The sequence below is a fragment of the Catharus ustulatus genome, chromosome 4 (genome assembly GCF_009819885.2).
Source record: "Catharus ustulatus isolate bCatUst1 chromosome 4, bCatUst1.pri.v2, whole genome shotgun sequence".
Classification (NCBI taxonomy): Eukaryota; Metazoa; Chordata; class Aves; order Passeriformes; family Turdidae; genus Catharus; species Catharus ustulatus.
In genome coordinates, this window is record NC_046224.1 from 24,043,325 (window position 1) to 24,058,440 (window position 15,116).

Here is a 15,116-nt window from a genome sequence, read left to right on the forward strand (position 1 = left end):
TCCCCAGCCCACTTAAAGCGCCACACAAGACCATTAGCACGACAGCGTGTCTCCCCAGAAGGACGCGTCCGCTCGCACGCTTGGCAGGCGGCCGAGCAGATGTAGCCAGGCTGGCTGGAGGTGCCAAGCATAACAATTAACAGCGGCTTCGTGGCGGGGTTGGCAGTGGCAGCGGTGAGCTGCAGGCGAGTCCGGCCGCCCACCTTGCTCCCAGGCACGGCAAAGTCCTCGTGCACCCCTCCAAGAGACACTGGGGTCAAAGAGATCACAGCAAGGATGCCAAACAGCTGCAGGGCCTCGGTGGCTTACCAAAAATGAAATCCCACCAGCTAACATGTGCCTCAGCTGAATCCTTGAATGTTGTGCCTTATTTCTGCTGTATCTCTTCGGGATTTTTTCTGAAATGCTGAATCAAGCAGTCGTTCTGCAAATGCAGAGTCACTTCATGCAGGTGAGCAACTCTTTGGAGGTTGGGAGGGAGGCTGCCACGTTCTTTGCTTGCTGCAGCAGGCACAAGCTGCTTTATTGAGTCTTAATTACATCCTTGCTATCCAAAATTCTTAAATTTGCCACTAAAGGCAGACAGAAACAAAAATGTCGCACTTTTGCAGTTCAGATATTTGCAGCCATGAATAATACACTCACACACTCATTTACTAATGGATACACTTCTCCTCTAATTTCTTTCCCCCTCCAGACATTTGCAAAAGCTTTTTCCATATTCTCATCACACCTTTAGCAAGCAGTAAGCCATTCGATGTTTTGTTGCTCTTATCTCTTCTCTGAAAGCTTTCCTTAACTGCATGTTGGTTTTTTCTCCTCACCTTTTCCATTTCCCATCTTTTTTTTTTTTTTTTTTTTTTTTTTTTTTTTTTTTTTTTTTGCTATTGTTGTTTCAAGCCTTCAGATCTCCACGAAGTCTCTTGTGGAGCTATTTTGATTATTCCTCAATGCAGCAACTGAGAAATCCTGGAAGAGCTAATGGCAGGAACAATAAGGAAAAGCAGAGTTGACTCCATAATGCATTTGGATTAAGGGGTGGGGAGTTCAGTAAATTATTGAACTACCTGGATGAAGAATTCATATCAAAACCTATTTTGCCTTAGTGCTGACTGTCATTTGCATTTAAGAGCTGTAAGTATTTTAGGGATGAGCTCTGAAGCTGCTTCTCTGTATGTTTCTTGCTTCAAAGAGAGGGATGAGCCACTTTTCTCCTTACACAGCAAGTGTCTGCAGGACTGGGGCCATCCTCCACACTGAACTACGAGCAGTGCCTGGCAAGTCCATTCAGAGATGAGTTTGTGTTTCTGCCCTCACGCCCACCCTGCAGCAGCCTCAGAGGGCATGGATGCACCGGGGCTTTGGCCATTTTGCTGAGCAGGTTGGCAGCCAGGGCTCCAGCAGCAGCAAGGGCAGGAGGAGCCCGAGCACACAGGCAGACAAGAGCAGCTACCTGTTGTGTTTCAATGCCAGTTGCCGTGGGAGCCGCTGGAGCGAGGGACTTTCCCAGTCTCTGAGGCATGAAACCACTAATAGCTCAGTTTTGATCCCACTTCTTTGAGAGGAGTCCTGAATTTTCCAAAGCAACCAACTCTCATCAGAGGTGGAGGCTGCACCTTTGCCCGCTTTCACTTTGGTTGGGAACTCTCTGAGCTGTGTGTCCGGAAATGCCCAACTACCTCAAGGAACCTCAGTTCTGGATGACTGGGCTTGTGGCTGCTTTTGGAAACAAACCACAGCGGCTTCCCAAGGTGTTCTGGTGGCTGATGGCCACCTTAGCGTTGTAGTAACCACAAGGGTTTTGTGCAGAAGCATTTCTGCAACTTCTGAAGTGGGAGGTGTAGGGTTGTTTGCCCTTCCAGAGCCTCTTGCTCTCTGAGTCTTGACTTTCCTTGTTACCAGTCCTTTGGTCATCAAAGCAGATGGTTCAGTGAGGACCTTGCTCTGCAGAAAGGGCCTGGTGCTCTCCACCATCAATAGTTTTCTGTAAGGAAGAGAAAACTCTTTACCCAGCTCAGGCAAAACTAGCAGAAGAAATGCAGAGTTTCTAGGTCATGCTGTTTTTGAGACATGAGACAAAAAGAGAGAACAGCTTAGAAGACTCTTGAAACACCTAGCAGCAAGAGGGCCAACGGCCAAGCATTGCACATCCCAGAAGATCAAATCTTCTTTCCTGTGCCTTGGAAACACCTTATCCCTTCTCACAGGGCTCCTGCTGTTTGCACCCCAGCAAGCCCATGGGTGAGCTGATGCCTGTTTGGGGGAAGCATAGAGGGGAAGATTCACCTCCAAGCAAGAAACCACAGTGCTGCCTCCATCCTATCTGCCCTGGCTCTCTGGAGAACTCCCTGCCTTTTTCTTTCCATGCTCCACTGGAGTCTAATCCTGCATGCAGAAAATTCCTCGTGCGTTTTGCTCTTATTCCTTCAGGGCATCTGTTTTCTCTTTCATTCTGTCTGGCTGTTCAACAGCCTGAACTCAGTTACTGTAATCCCTCCATCTTCAGTGATGTTCTCAGCTCCACATAATAAATATTAACAGCTTACACGTATCTTGGGGTTCTTATGCAAGGGCTCCAAATAGCTTTATGGTTCATAAGCACATGGGGCTCACTTTATTTGCCAGCAAAATACAGCCACCAATGAGGCAGCAGTTGTTTAGCAACCTACAGTGACAACACACAATAGTTAAGAGGGGAAGTGAAGATAAATATCGTATCCATTTGAAACTCCAGGAGGGGATTGGAGTTGGCAGAATGTAAGCACTCATGCTGAATTTTTGCCAGAATGCTCTGAATAGCATTCCTATGCTTACAGAAAGAGCTATAGGATTTAAAATACCTAACCCATCCCTGGCAGTTTATTTACAACTCACGTTGATGGCATGGACGTTTTAGGGTGCCAGGGATGCTCTTCACTGGAGAAAGGCAAGTCACTTGAGTAATGAACTGTACAGGATTACTCCAAAGCCCTTTTTCAGACATTCTGAGGATGGAAAAATCAGATTATTTTGTATAAACAACTATCTATTATCTATCAAATCTTTTAGGCAGATTCACCCTTCAACTATGACTATCTCCACCCTGAGAAGACACCAGGCCAATTGTGGCATTTTTTTCAGTGGTACCACAAGGTCTTGGATCTCCTAACACTGAAAGCCTTAATCTGGGAAAAGAAAAAGAGGAGAGGGCAGAGGAATACATTCCTTCCTCTTCCAAGCGTGGTGCCTGAGGGAGCAGGGACTCTGGTTGAGGATACTGCATTACTCTTATGTGATCCAGGGAGCATTGGTGGCATCAAGTGCCACTCGTTCACCATACACCTCTTCCCTATAAGAAAGTTCAGGTGTGACAAAAGCAACAAAGTGAATGGGAAAACAACAGCCTGTCTTAGTTTCAGCTGATGCCTTGGCTGCTGAAGAAACCCAAGCCTGTGTGACTTACCCACAGGCCATGTACTGGAGCTGAGCATTAAATGCTGGCCATGACCCTTCCTAGCTATTCTCTGCTATTTAAAGATTTTGTTATAAATGGGTGTGCAGTTCAGCTAAGGGAGAGCTTAAAATAAAGAAGTCCCTGGTGATCCTTTAGCCACAGAGATGCTGAGAACCTCAGTTTTAGGAGGCATCCAAAGGCCTGTCTCACTGCCCCCTCCAGTGACCCTCAGCCAGTGACCAGATCTCAAGGACATGAAAAGCATTCCCACTACTCTCATGCTAGGGATAGAACTCTCATTTCTACCCTTGTCTTGCAGGGGGATAACTCTTGAAAAATAATATTAGCTCCTTTAAGACAAACTTACCCTGCATATTCAGATCTTAATCTGCCAGCTTCTCTTCAGCAGTCCTGTGAAGCATAGCTGCACTGTTTTTCTCTGTCTAGGTCTTTACATTTCTAGTGGTTTTGAATTTCACTACAATGCAAAAAGGCCCCTGCTCTTGTTTCTAAAGATCACTCTGGTTCTGTCCTCTTCCAGCCACTCCTTCATTTTAAAGGGGTGGAGGAGAGGAGGTTTTTCCACTGCTGTTACAACCTGCATCTTCCCCTCGCTCCCTGAGGACAATATTAAATACCAATATTGGCTCATGAGCCTCCTGCCCCTGTACACAATGTTCAGTCTGTTCCTTTGACCTGGACTCCTAAGCCATGGCTTACAGAGCATGCACAGAAAACCTACTTTCCTCATCTTTTTTCCCAGTGGCTGTACAAGCACAGCTTAGTGTGATCCACTCGCTCCTACCCGCTTTATTTTTTTGTACTTCCTAAACTGGTAATGATGCCTAAGGATCAGTTTGTTTTGCATTATCTGCTTTATGTAAGTGTGTTGGCAATTCTTAAACTTTTATGTGGAGCATCCACTTGCTGGAATATTTCCCATTGGAACTGTTCTTGGTATAAGTTCACAAATACCAGAGATAAATGAGATGGGGGAATAAGCAAGAAAAACTTGTTTATGCAGCTATTGAGATCTGTGCCAGGTTAAGGAACATAGAATAGGACAAAACGTTTTCAACTCCATTTTAGTCCATACCAGGATGACAATATCCTGTTAAATAGTCACAAAACAATCTGGAGGATTGAACCCCCGGATCAAACTGTGGAGCAGCCCTGGGCAGCAAGGCCAGGCTGGGCTCAGATACCTGAGCTCTCTGTGCCTTGCAGGGCAGAGGACAAGGTTGAGGGACTGCCAGCCCCTGCCGTGTTCAGCCGTAGGGAGAAGGCTCCAAACCTCCCGCAACCCTGCAGCCTTTGCCTCCAGGCCACTGAACAGCCTGACAGGGCTGGAAGGGTCTCGACAGGAGGTGCCTGTGCTGGCACATCCAGCACACCCAGCCTTCCTGGGAACTGCAGAGGGGCGGGGGAACGCAAGCTTCTGCAGGCAGCCCGGCCGCGCACGGCATCCCGCAGGGCAAAGCCGTGCCAGCGGCACCAGGAGGGGCACAGGCAGAGCCACCGACCCACGGCGCACCGGGACCCGGCCGTGCCTTCCGAGGACACGGGCATTCGCACCGCTCTCATGCTGCCCACGTACTTCTCGGTGAACTCAGGTCTTAATTTATCCAAAGGGATAATTCCTCCCCTCCTACTTTCCAGGCTGGCCTGCCACAAGTGCCTCAAACCTGCACACCACACATCAGGGCTTGGCTACGCACTGGCCTTAATTACAGCATCCCGTGCTACATCATCCTAATCCCCTCTCATTCCCCTTCTTCCTAAGGTGCCAAGCCTGAACCAAATATGAACTCAGGAAAGAGCCCCAGGCAGTTCTCACTCTTGCCCTTTTTCCTCTAATCCCCTCTAGCCCTCTCCTGGCTTTGCCTGGTGCTTCATCGCAACCCCTCAGTGGTACCGGGTGCTGCGGGTCACCCCCGAGGCTTCCCGTGTTTGCTGGGGAAAAGCGAGGCGGAGGGGACAGCTGGAGCTGGGCGGGAAGAGCCTCGCTTGCCGCCTGCCGTCAGAAATCTGAACTGAAGAGGAGGATTGCCGCGATCCCGACACCTCGGCCAGCAAGTCCGGGCTGGGCTCAGGCCGGTGCGCAGCCAGCAGGACCCCTCCTCTCTCGCTGCGCACCTCCCTGCGTGCCCATCCGCATCGCCAAGGCGCCACGACAGAGCTCTGACTTCCAGCTGTGCACCACCACGTGCCTGAACTGAGAAACTTCATTACAAACTCCATCTGCCCACTACACCTTTCCAGATGGCCTACATGAAGGGGAAAAAAGTGCATTTTACCTACAAAAAGCAATAACCTGTATTTATAGATACTCTAAGCCATAATTCAATGCCAAAGCTCAGCAAGTAAGTAAACACAGAGCTTACGTTTTTAAGTCACCTGCAAGGCTTCAGGCCACTCTTTCAGCAGCAGCTTTCCTCCTGCAAGGTGCAAGCCTCTGTTCAGGAGGAATAGGTTTCACCATGAGGAGCTGTCACACCCACACACGACATTGCAAGGAAGAGAGCAAGCTACACAGGTGCCAATGACTGTAGCTATAAGTTATTTATTCTGCAAAATAGAGGTATCTTCTATGGAGTTGAACACTGGAATCACAGCATTTTGAATTGAGTTGTGGAAACATTATGACAGCACACACACACACACACGCAGGCACACACGTGTACACCTACACACGCACACACGCAGCCTTCGCACGGGCCCGGCTCCTGCATGATCCACAAGGAGCCCTCTCTGCACCTTTATTTGCAAAAACCTGCAGTGAGAGCTGCATTCAAGATCCCTTCCCCTATTCACAGGGCTTCCCAGGGCTGGGCAGGATTGGGAGCATGGCACAGGCAACATGTGTGTAGTGCACAAGATCCCCTGCTCAGTGTGCAGCACATCCTGGACAGGAGTTAGCTCCGGGCAGAACGCAGCCCTCAGCGGAACACTCTCTACTCTTGCTCAGTCTTTGCTCACACGGAGGAGCACAAGGTGTCTGCAGGCAGCAAATACAAGTTAGGACACAGTCAGTGCTCCCTGCTCGCCATGGTCCATGTTCCAAAGCCGATAAAATTCTGCAAAATCCACGTAGGGCTCCACACGCCCATCCTCATCTGGCTGGAGCGAGTGGGTGGGTCGGGAGCGGAAGAGACCTCCATCTGAACTCGAGCTGCTGCTCTGCGTGTGAGTGTTGGTCGACTGCAGCGTCACAGTTGGGCTTTGGCTAAGGAGGAAAAGGAGAGAACATAAACATCTTTATTCTACTCCACCTGATGCACTGGACAAGAAAAGCACCAGAACAAGCACCAGTTTCTTCACAGATCAAGCTATCTTAGCAGACAGCTAAAAAGTTGCAGTTGCTTGCTCAGTGTTGAGAATGGATTGTCAGAATTGACAAACATCAAAGCTATCTGATTCACATTAACTGGAAGGCCTTAAGTACAACCAGGCATCTGAGGAACAGCGAGGAAGCAGAAAAAAACAGGCATGCACTCTGCTGGCCTCCCCATACCCAGAACAGTATGAGCTTTACGGGAAGAGTCTGGCAGTGAGGAAAACTGTTCTTGCATGACCTGTGCTGCAGCCAAAGCAGCTCTAGTGCGTCAGCCTCATTGTTTCTGGAGCTACAGAGCACAATACCCACAGTGCTTCTTCACTGTGCAGTGTACACACCATGCTGTGCCAAGGGCTCAACCTAAACCACAGCCACTAACTAGTATGACCCCGCAGAGTGGATCCAAAGACGACCCAATTCTAACCTTTATCCACATTTTTTCCCAGGGCTGTAAGCAAATCAACTTCAGTAGCAGCTTCTCCAAGAGCCTTACAGGTGATCTGCATAATCCCTCTTCCTTGCTGAAGGGCACCCACACTGCCTCTGTGCACAGCACCCAACACACTTGGCACACAAGATCCAAAGAGAGGGGCTGCTCACTGCCAGAATGCCCTCCACAAACAGCAGCAGATGCTGCTCCCAAGGCATGTCGCCAGAGCTGGCTCCAGAGCTGTTGCTTCACTCATTCCCACTCCTCACACAATTGCTTTCCAGCTAACACATGATGTTGGCTGTCAATACTGTAGTGGGGGGGAGCACACTCCAGATAAGGGACTGACTGACAGGTAACTGACAGCAGTCTCTGCTTTTTAGCCCTTTATACAGCGTGAGGTGCAGGGGAAACAGTGGGTAGCAAGAGAGCAGGACTTTACTTAGTGAGGGTGGGGGTGGCTTCATCCAGAGTTGAGCTGCTGTGGGCACCATTGACCATCTGGCCTTGAGAAGGCATGACAAGAGACAGCGTGACACTTGTCTTGCTTGTGCTTTGGGAGCTGGAATACGGCACAGAGACTGGGTAGACACGGCCTCCTGAGAAGGGAGAAAACAGAAGTTATAAAATGCAGTTCAGACATGAGCAACTGGAGGTGCAGCACGCAGCAAATAACCCCAAGAATTTCTATCAAAGTGCTGTACTGTATCCCATCAAATTGTTACAGATGTGACATCTCAAAAGCCAATAATCTTGTCTAATAAGAAAATTCTTTCTACACCAACTACCTCCTCTCCCAACGTGAGGTGAGTGCTGGATCAATCAAGAGATCTTATCTTCCTCCCCCCATTTTGTTTCATTCTCTCCCCAACACACCTTGCGTTGGTGTCAGCGTGGGCTGGCTCATCTCACCCAGGGGGTACCCAAAATTCCTCACAAGCAGGGTCATGTCTTCGTGACGGGGACAGAACTTGGATCGCTCCCCACCACTGGCAAAAGTGTCACAGTGAATGCGCTTAACCCGGTCCACCACAGCTTGTGCCACAGCATCCAGTGACGTCTGCTTGGCAAACTCTGTGGCTATCATGGCTGCAATTTCCTGAGCAGAGAAGAGAAAAAAAAAGTCACCAGAGGAAAGATTTCTAGGAGATTTTGGAGGAAACCTTTTCCTGACATATGATCTAAGTTTTTATGGTAACTCATCTGACTGTGATGCTTACCTGCTGATAATGTGCCTTTGTGCCTTGAGTCATCCCACTCCCTTTAATGGACTACTCCTAAGGGACAGGCAGCTGCCTAGAAGAACTGGCTTGGCAAAGCAGCTCCCATATTATTAGACTGGAATGGGGTGGCACAGGCATTCAGCCTGGCCAGCACTGACAGCACAGATGAGGAGGACAGACTATATGAGAGCAGCTGACACCGCTGCAGAGAGTCAACAGCCATGAGAACGTCTCACCTGGTTGGCCTGCCCTGGCCCATGAGCTGCCTCCAGTGCTTTGTAGAGCCCTTCCGACATGAGCACCAAGAAGCCCGTCACCCCATCCAGCGAGTGCCCACCGTGGATTTCAGGCTCTGCTATGATGGGCTTAGATTTGGCAGCACTGGAAAGAGACAGCAATTTAGCATTTAATGGTGACATAGTAGGTGAAAATTGAGTGATCATGAAGAAAAGGAGGGCTTGAAACCCCACAGCTGAGTTTTTCTGACCTGAGCAGCTCAATATCAGTATAGCCGTATTTGACTTTGTAATCTCCAATGCGCCGAGTGCTTTCCTGCCCACGAATAGTTCCCACTTGTTTTATTTTCCCTGCATCCAAGCCTGCCAGAATGAAAACCAAAAATGCTTCATTAACTTTGTGAAACTTGCAGAACTTATTCTGAGAAAAGAAATACCCAAAGTCACACAGAACTGTAAGACAAAACGAGACACCGAAGAATCATTGGGAGCTAAACAGGGAGAAAAGGAACAGCTGTGTTCCAATGGACACCTTTTCATTAGTGAGAGAGGAGGGAGGGAGACACAGCCTAACAGGCATACTCTGAATGCAACAGCTGGCCCTGAGACAAAGCCCACATCCCGGTCCAAAGCCACCAGCACTGCTGGCCTGGCTGCACAGGCAGCCGAAAAGGCAGGGGAACATCTGCGCCTGTCAGCTCTGGATAGTGTGATGGGAGGAGAAGGCAGGGATGAGCAAAACATATGTGAAGGATTCTGCTTTTTCATCCACCTGTAACTGACCCCTGCTCCTAAGCTCCACATGGCAATTTCACTAATACATGAGACTGCAGAGAGAGGCTGTGGAGTCTTCCTCACTGGAGACATTCAAGAACCTGTACAATGTGCTCGGGGATGACCCTCCTTGAGCAGGAGCTTGGACCAGATGATCCACTGTGGTCCCTTCCAACCTTACCCATGCTGTGAATCTGAGAAAAGGAGAACTATCTATGAGAGGCACTGAATTTGCTCAAGGGCTCAAATTGATGTGGGCTACTCCTAAAATAAGAATAATGATCAAACAAGCATTTATTTAAATAAACTAACCGTGATATAGCTCTGGCAGGGGCTAGGAAGTAATCCCACCTTGAGGAAGGTTCTAACAGGGAGCATCTGAGGGTTGCCACTATTTGAGGCAGGAGTTAGAGCAGATGATCCATTTACCTGGTCTGTTCTGGCAACCTCCCTTTCCTCATTATACCTAGAGCTATCAGCCAGAAAACAGAAGATTTTATCTAGGGATGAATGTCCCCAGTACAAGGTGAAGGCAGGGGTCCAGTTGAAATTCTCCCTTTGAGTCAAACCAAGCCTTGCTGTACAGATGGCTCCACACCTACCCCAGCAGTAAGACACAAGTCCTCCATCTGCTGCAGACCACAGCTGACTCATCAACATGGCCTGGCTCATTTGCCAGCTCCTGGCAGGGAGGTACATGCCATTGATAGACACAAGCACAGGGAGGCTCATAGGACGCCAAGAGAAGTCATGTCTAAATCACAGCAACTCTCCCAGGGCACTGAACGAGCTGTGATGTGCCGGCTGAAGAATCACAAAAGCACAAGACCTCTCCCATCCTTCCCTCAAGACTGGGGTGGCACAGACACCATCATGACAAATCCTATCCCCAGTACCTCTTATCACTGTGCTTCAACCTAGCCCAAAACAACCTCCCTTGGGCCCCCAAAACAGCTTGTGCACAAAACTGTCTTGTTCCACAGGATCTTCCTTCTGCTGGGACTGTAAGCAGGAGCACCAGTGCTGCGCTAAGTTACGGTTGGTACATCTAACAGATCCCTGTTCTCCTATAGACTGCAGCTAAATTCTGCATTTTTGGTAGTAAAAACACACTCAAAAAGTCTCTTTCCCTGGATTCTTGTATTTAGTGTTCTGTTTCACAGCACATATCCCTAGTGCAGGCGTAGGAGTAAAAGTGGGAATGAAAGAGAAATAGAATAAAACAAGACCCAGTAGCAGAAATTACCACATCAACAGCCTCACCCGATAAGAATATATCTGCCAGGTGAATCTAATCAAGAATGCCATCTTAGATTTACCTAAATAAAAGTAGAGGACCCAAGTATCTCAATAAAAAATACTGGCAATCACACAAGTGGGGTGGCTTAGCTCTAGACCAAGAAAGCAAACGTGTCAAATGCTGTAAAGAAAAAGGGAAATTGCCTAAAGCAAAATGTCAGCATTAAGAGTTCAGTAGTTACTGATGTGAGAGGAGTAAATGCCAGTGCTTGGCCTGGCTCTGTCTGAAGTGAAGCTGCTTTTTTTCAGCAGCAGCTTGTACAAAGGCAAATTGAAATGTACCATCCTAAGGGTGAGGCATCACACAGAACTTAAAGCAGCATAACTGTGGTTTGCCTCCACAGGAGCCATCATACATTGTCTGCTTCACTTCTACCCTCTGGCTCTGTGCTTCCATTCCTGCCTTCCTATCGACTACAGCAGCAGCTGGAGGGCAAATCAATGCCACTTTGGCAGCTGGACACAAAACTAACACTCAAAACTTGAAACAAAAGCATCGTTTTCTGCTGGTTCAGTGAGATGAGCTTATTCACCCTGTAGCCCCAGAATGGCTAGAAAGGCACAAAAAGAAGGCACTGAACTTGTCATCTGAAAACATAGTAGGCTTCTTTTAGTGGTTATTTATTGTCCTGTGGCTTGAGTCATTCTTGGTGCCTCAGATAAACAGTCATGCGATGTTCTCAGCTAAGAACACGAAACCCAAATACTCACCCAGCTGAGAGAAGCGAAAAAGTTCATCTTCGTTCTCTGTCGTATGGTCCACGTTGAGCTGAGTCACCTGCAGCCCATCCACCGTGGACTTGCATAGCAGTGCGCGATTGGTACCTGCAGTGGGAGCAGCGAGATGAGGCACCAGATAGCTCTGCCGTTAACAGGGACAACATATCCAAAGGGAAAAGGAACAGAGACAGGAATAAAGACAGAAAAGAAGAGAGAGGCTCATGTACTGTCTCATCATGATCTCCAAAAAGTAGCCTTGCTAGCAGCACAGTGGGCCTGCTAGGCAGCTCTCCACCCAGACCTGAGCCACAACCTCCCAAGCAAGCTCTCTGTTTCTCAGGGAACCTGCACTACTCCTCTTGACCTGTTTTCCCTCTGGTCTTTGGCCACATGCACCACATCAGCCAACATCTGCAGGGATGAAGAGCCAGGCTGATTTCAAGTGCTTGTGTAAGTAGCAAGCATACCACTGCTTGGCCAAAGACCAAAGAAACTATCCCCCACATTCAAATGTCTTTTACTTTCTAGAACCCCTGCCATCCTCAGGAATCCTGAGACCGAGCCATTGACAAAAACCAACTCACCCACATTGGCAATGTAGAGTTTGTTGTTGAGAACGACAGCCACAATAGCCATGGCTCCTCCAGAGATCTCCTGTTCTACAACTTTCAATCTCTCCACAATCTTCTGGTACTGAGGAGGGAGCTGGTGGTGAGGGACACCCTGGAGGCCAAAATGAGAGAGAAGCTTAAACACACAGTCCACAACACAAAAATCACAGTTGGAATAAAAATTCTGTAGGGAGGGCTCATCATGACATGTCTTAGCCTTGTGTCATGCCTGTACAAGACATAAAATTTTCTGTTCAATCCTAGTGAATGACACAGCTTTGATGTGATTCTCAAGAGGACAGTCCAGTACACTAGAAGAACAGAGCCTGTATTTGCCCAGATGCGATGCAAATTTGAGGCCTTTCCTCTCATCTGCATGGCTTTGCCCTGGAAGGGCCACATGTACAGGCTGAACTCCTCTCTGTGATACACTCAGTTCCTCATTCAGATAACCAACTCTGGAAAATGGACCATGGCATTTCATTTCATGCAAGCTTCCAGAACAGAACCATGGAGAAGCAACTTTCACTTGCAGCCTCCCTTGGATCAAACTGACTAATATGCCCAAGTCTCATCCAGCAAGCTGGAAGGTGGGACCTTCAGCAAGCTCTGCTCTTAAGGTTACATTACCTCTGGTAGCTGAGACTGCAGGCTGGCCTTCTCTGCCAAGGCATCATCAATTGACTCCAGGAAACTTCTTTCCACCACATCAAAAGCCTAAAAAAGTCCATAAAGAGAAACTAAGCTCTTATCCAATGCCTACAGACTTTGGGGCTGCCCAACCTCACCTCTCTAAGAGCAGCTCATAAGAGTGGATGTTCACTGTACATACAGACTTTCAAGGACCACTACAGCACATTGAAACACAATTGTTTCAGCACAACAAGTTAACAGCTTGTAAAAACAATCTGCAACAACTCAAAACAGAAGACAACACCATAAAAATTACATTCACAGCAATGTCAGAGACCTATCTGATCTTGTGTGTTGATCCTGTCACTCAAGAAAGCGCACTCACAAATCCATCTCCCCACACATTAACTTCTCCCCTTCACTCACTGTCATCTCCTTCACAGGATGACTTGTTCCTACACGTCCAGGCTGCAGCTTCCTGGAGAGCTCTCAGCACTGTGCTGACGGAGCCAGGGGACAGATGGGATGAGGCAGGAGTGAAACAAAGCACTACAGATGCTCAGGATGAGCGCAACTGCAACCACCAGATGTTTCCAACCCCCATAGAAAGCAGATGCTGCTCCCCTGATGGCAAAGAGGAGGTGGGTAGTGCAAGAAGCAGGAGCTGCTTCCACTCAAAAGCTTCTTTACCTGCAGCAGAACTCGACGCACATCAGCATCGCTGTGATCTGCATGGAGCTGGCCCAGCAGCAGCTCTGCAGAGAGCCTCTGACCCACGAAGTTGGTGACTCGGTTGCCATCATAACCATTGAAGACACCATAGAGGTAGCAGTTGTTCTCGCTCCTGCCAAGAGGGCAGAAGCAAAGAGGTCACAGATCTCTGTAAGACACAGATACGAGTAGCAAGTTCCCACAGACACCTCTAGCATGCTCAGGCCCCACCCTCTTCTTCCATGTCCTGTGTGACAAACTAAATACCTCTTCTGCCTGCCCTTGTGCCAGCAGGAGCTGGTGTCCCAGGTGCAAGCCACTTACCTGAATTTTAACCAGTTATCTTCCAAGGGATGACCCTCTGTCCCCTTGCCATCTGCACTGTAGGAACGGTTTGGAGCTGAGCCCACCCCAGAGAGATGGCAGGATGGTAAGTCATCTGTCCAACTGGGCTGCTGTTCCTGGCAGATGGGAAGAGGAATGAGATCATGTAAACCCCAAGCAGCGTGAAGTGAAGATCATGGTCCAGTACAGGTCACCAGTCCAGCCTCACCCTCTTCTCAACCCTTCTCCCTTTGCTAACTAACAGCACAGCCAATAACTCTGCTTTTCCCTGCTGCAGAACAGCATCACTTACCACATCCCTTCCCTCTGAAGCTAAGCTCTGGCTGCACTGCGGTTCTTGTTAACACGAAGGCAGATGTGAAATTTGTACGCGAGTTTTGCACTGCATACAGCACAGCACTAACTCAGCTATCCCTATAGTGAACCGGATCCTCACGCACCCCTGGCATGGGAGTGCAGGGAAAGCTCTGGATTCTCGCAGGACTACTCAACCAGGACAAGGGACTGGGGCCTGTTGGTGCAGCCAGCAATTAGACAGACATCCCCGGGGCCGCCATCTCCGGCTCGGCCTGCAGAGCCAGCTGCCCCCTCACACAGCGGGGCACCCCGCAGCCCGCAGCACTGGCACGGCCCCCAAAGCCACCTGTGGCGCTCCGTGCGCTGCAGAGCGGCCGGGCAGTCCGATGTGAGCCCCGCTGACCGTGCAGGGAACCCCGCAGCCCGGGACCCCCTGCCCTGAGGCGGCACAGGGGGCGGGAGAGCAGCAACCCACCGCCCCACGGCGGGGGGACCTCCCCCTTCCCACACGGCAGCGCGGGGGGCGGGTGAGGAGGAGGCCGGGGACTGCCTCGCACCCACCTGGGGGGTGCGTGTGCACGGAGGGGGGGGAAGATGCCACTCACACTCTGCAGCAGACTCCTCCTCTGCGCCGCCATCTTGGAGCGGGAGCGGCCGCCTCCCGCCCGCCCTGCGCCGCCACGGCCCGGCCCGCTCAGCCCCGCCCCGCGGGGGCGGCGCCGGCAGCGCCGGCCGGGCTGCGCTGGGAGCCCGCCTGGCCTCGCACCTGGTGCTGGGCCCGGCCCAGCGCGGCCCTCCCTCTGTCACCTACGGCCACCAAGTGCCTGAGAAGGAAGCGCCTGTTGGCCGCCACTGCCAGCGTGTGTGTGCGGAGGAGGAGGAAAGAGCGGCAGGGTTGTGAGGATCGTATAATCATGGGATCATCGGGGGTGGGAGACACGTTTGAGATCGTCCGGTCCACCCAGCACTGCCACTGTAAGCCCTAAGCTACATCACCCAGCGCTAGATCCAGATGCTGCTTAAACACCCCCAGGGATGGTGACTCCATCACCTCCGTGGGCAGCCTA

General features: G+C 49.9%; 1 protein-coding gene across 1 annotated transcript; it reads right to left on the reverse strand.

Annotated features, from left to right (window-relative positions):
- Window positions 1-5,976: 5,976 nt before the first annotated feature.
- Window positions 5,977-14,733, reverse strand: TAB1 (TGF-beta activated kinase 1 (MAP3K7) binding protein 1). Its single transcript, XM_033056933.2, has 11 exons — window positions 14,655-14,733; window positions 13,732-13,868; window positions 13,387-13,540; window positions 12,694-12,780; window positions 12,037-12,175; window positions 11,444-11,557; window positions 8,911-9,022; window positions 8,660-8,804; window positions 8,077-8,299; window positions 7,643-7,799; window positions 5,977-6,659 (listed from the first exon to the last, which is right to left on the reverse strand). The coding sequence occupies exons 1-11, from the start codon at window positions 14,685-14,687 to the stop codon at window positions 6,452-6,454; spliced, it is 1,509 nt and encodes a 502-aa protein (XP_032912824.1). The 5' UTR covers window positions 14,688-14,733; the 3' UTR covers window positions 5,977-6,451.
- Window positions 14,734-15,116: the final 383 nt, after the last annotated feature.